The sequence below is a fragment of the Sinocyclocheilus anshuiensis genome, unplaced genomic scaffold (genome assembly GCF_001515605.1).
Source record: "Sinocyclocheilus anshuiensis isolate Anshui unplaced genomic scaffold, SAMN03320099.WGS_v1.1 scaffold363, whole genome shotgun sequence".
Taxonomy (NCBI): domain Eukaryota; kingdom Metazoa; phylum Chordata; class Actinopteri; order Cypriniformes; family Cyprinidae; genus Sinocyclocheilus; species Sinocyclocheilus anshuiensis.
The window spans coordinates 470,847-472,068 of NW_015552568.1; the positions used below are offsets into that span (position 1 = coordinate 470,847).

The 1,222-nt window shown below is 39.1% G+C and overlaps 1 protein-coding gene across 1 annotated transcript in view; it reads left to right on the plus strand.

Moving 5' to 3' along the window:
- LOC107664970 (PHD finger protein 19-like) overlaps positions 1-1,222 on the plus strand; it is a 31,927-nt gene that overhangs the window by 11,996 nt on the left and 18,709 nt on the right. The window contains exon 9 of the mRNA XM_016455676.1: positions 11-160. Coding sequence (XP_016311162.1) covers positions 11-160 — 150 coding nt within the window. The remainder of the gene's footprint in view (positions 1-10; positions 161-1,222) is intronic.

The window sequence follows — 1,222 nt, forward strand, 5'->3', positions numbered from 1 at the left end:
ATATTTTTAGGTTTCTCTGCGGCAAGGAGATCAAGAAGAGGAAATATATTTTCCGACTAAGGACAAGGGTCCCTCCTAACCCCCCATCTAAGTTGTTTCCGGAGAAGGCCCAGAACAGTGAGGGCCACGGGGGCCGCAAGAAAGGGGCCAGCAGAAGCAGGTTTGAGCATTTCTGAGCGCCTTATTACTGCCTCCCATTTTTATGACCAATATCTTTTGTTGATGTAACATGGAATCATTAAAATTAATTATCATGAGACTGATCCCAGTTAAATATTTTATTTGGTTTACAATGCTATTTGTTTGTTATTTATCCAGTCAGTTGATCATAACTGAGATCTTTATTTTTTACTTGATGCTTCAAAGGGAATTTGGAAACTTTTGAGAAATTAGACTTTGGCAGTGAATGCACTGAAAGACACATGCAGGGCTTAAAGTTCTCTGGCACCATTCCGGATCTCCGGTGTGCAGCGTTTGGCTGCAGAAAAAAATAGTCCTACATTTAAAAAAAAATCTTGTTGATTGATATCACTTTCGAGTCCATGAGTTTGCCTACCAATGGTATGAGAGGAGCACAGCTTTCACTCTCAACCAAACTAACATTACTAGCCAATCAGAATGTTTTGCTCTTATAAACATGAGACGCGCATAATAGTATCCAATTGCGGAGTCGCAGCCCTGATGAATGGAGAAGTGCGACAAAAAGCTGCGACGCGCAATGGTCAAATATGTCCATCTAGCGCATATTTACATAAAAAAACGAATTAAAAGCAGCGGAGCTTTGTAAACAGCTCAGAGTAATCATGTCATCTCCATAAAACGATTAATAATTGCCAGAACAAATTTACCGGGATTTTTGAAAAGGTCCTGTTCACACATGATCTATTAATGGTAACTTACCGGTAATTTACCAGTACTGTGTGTGTGAAAGGGGCTAAACTCTTCCTCTGCATATGCCATGAATTTGAATTGCTTAACGTTCATCTGGAAAAACAGTGCATTATCTCACTAGATTTGTAACGTAAATCATTTATAAACCTTTGCCAACACAGGAGAATACATCAACCTATGTCTAAATATGCCATGTATTGTACATCGCGATTTCAAAATAAACGTTTCTGCATGTGGCCAAATATTAAAATTAAATGGATTTAAACATCGTTTAATCACGCTGTAAAGTGAAACGTCACCAGGCCGTTGGCGCCCTCTGCAGGTATTTGTT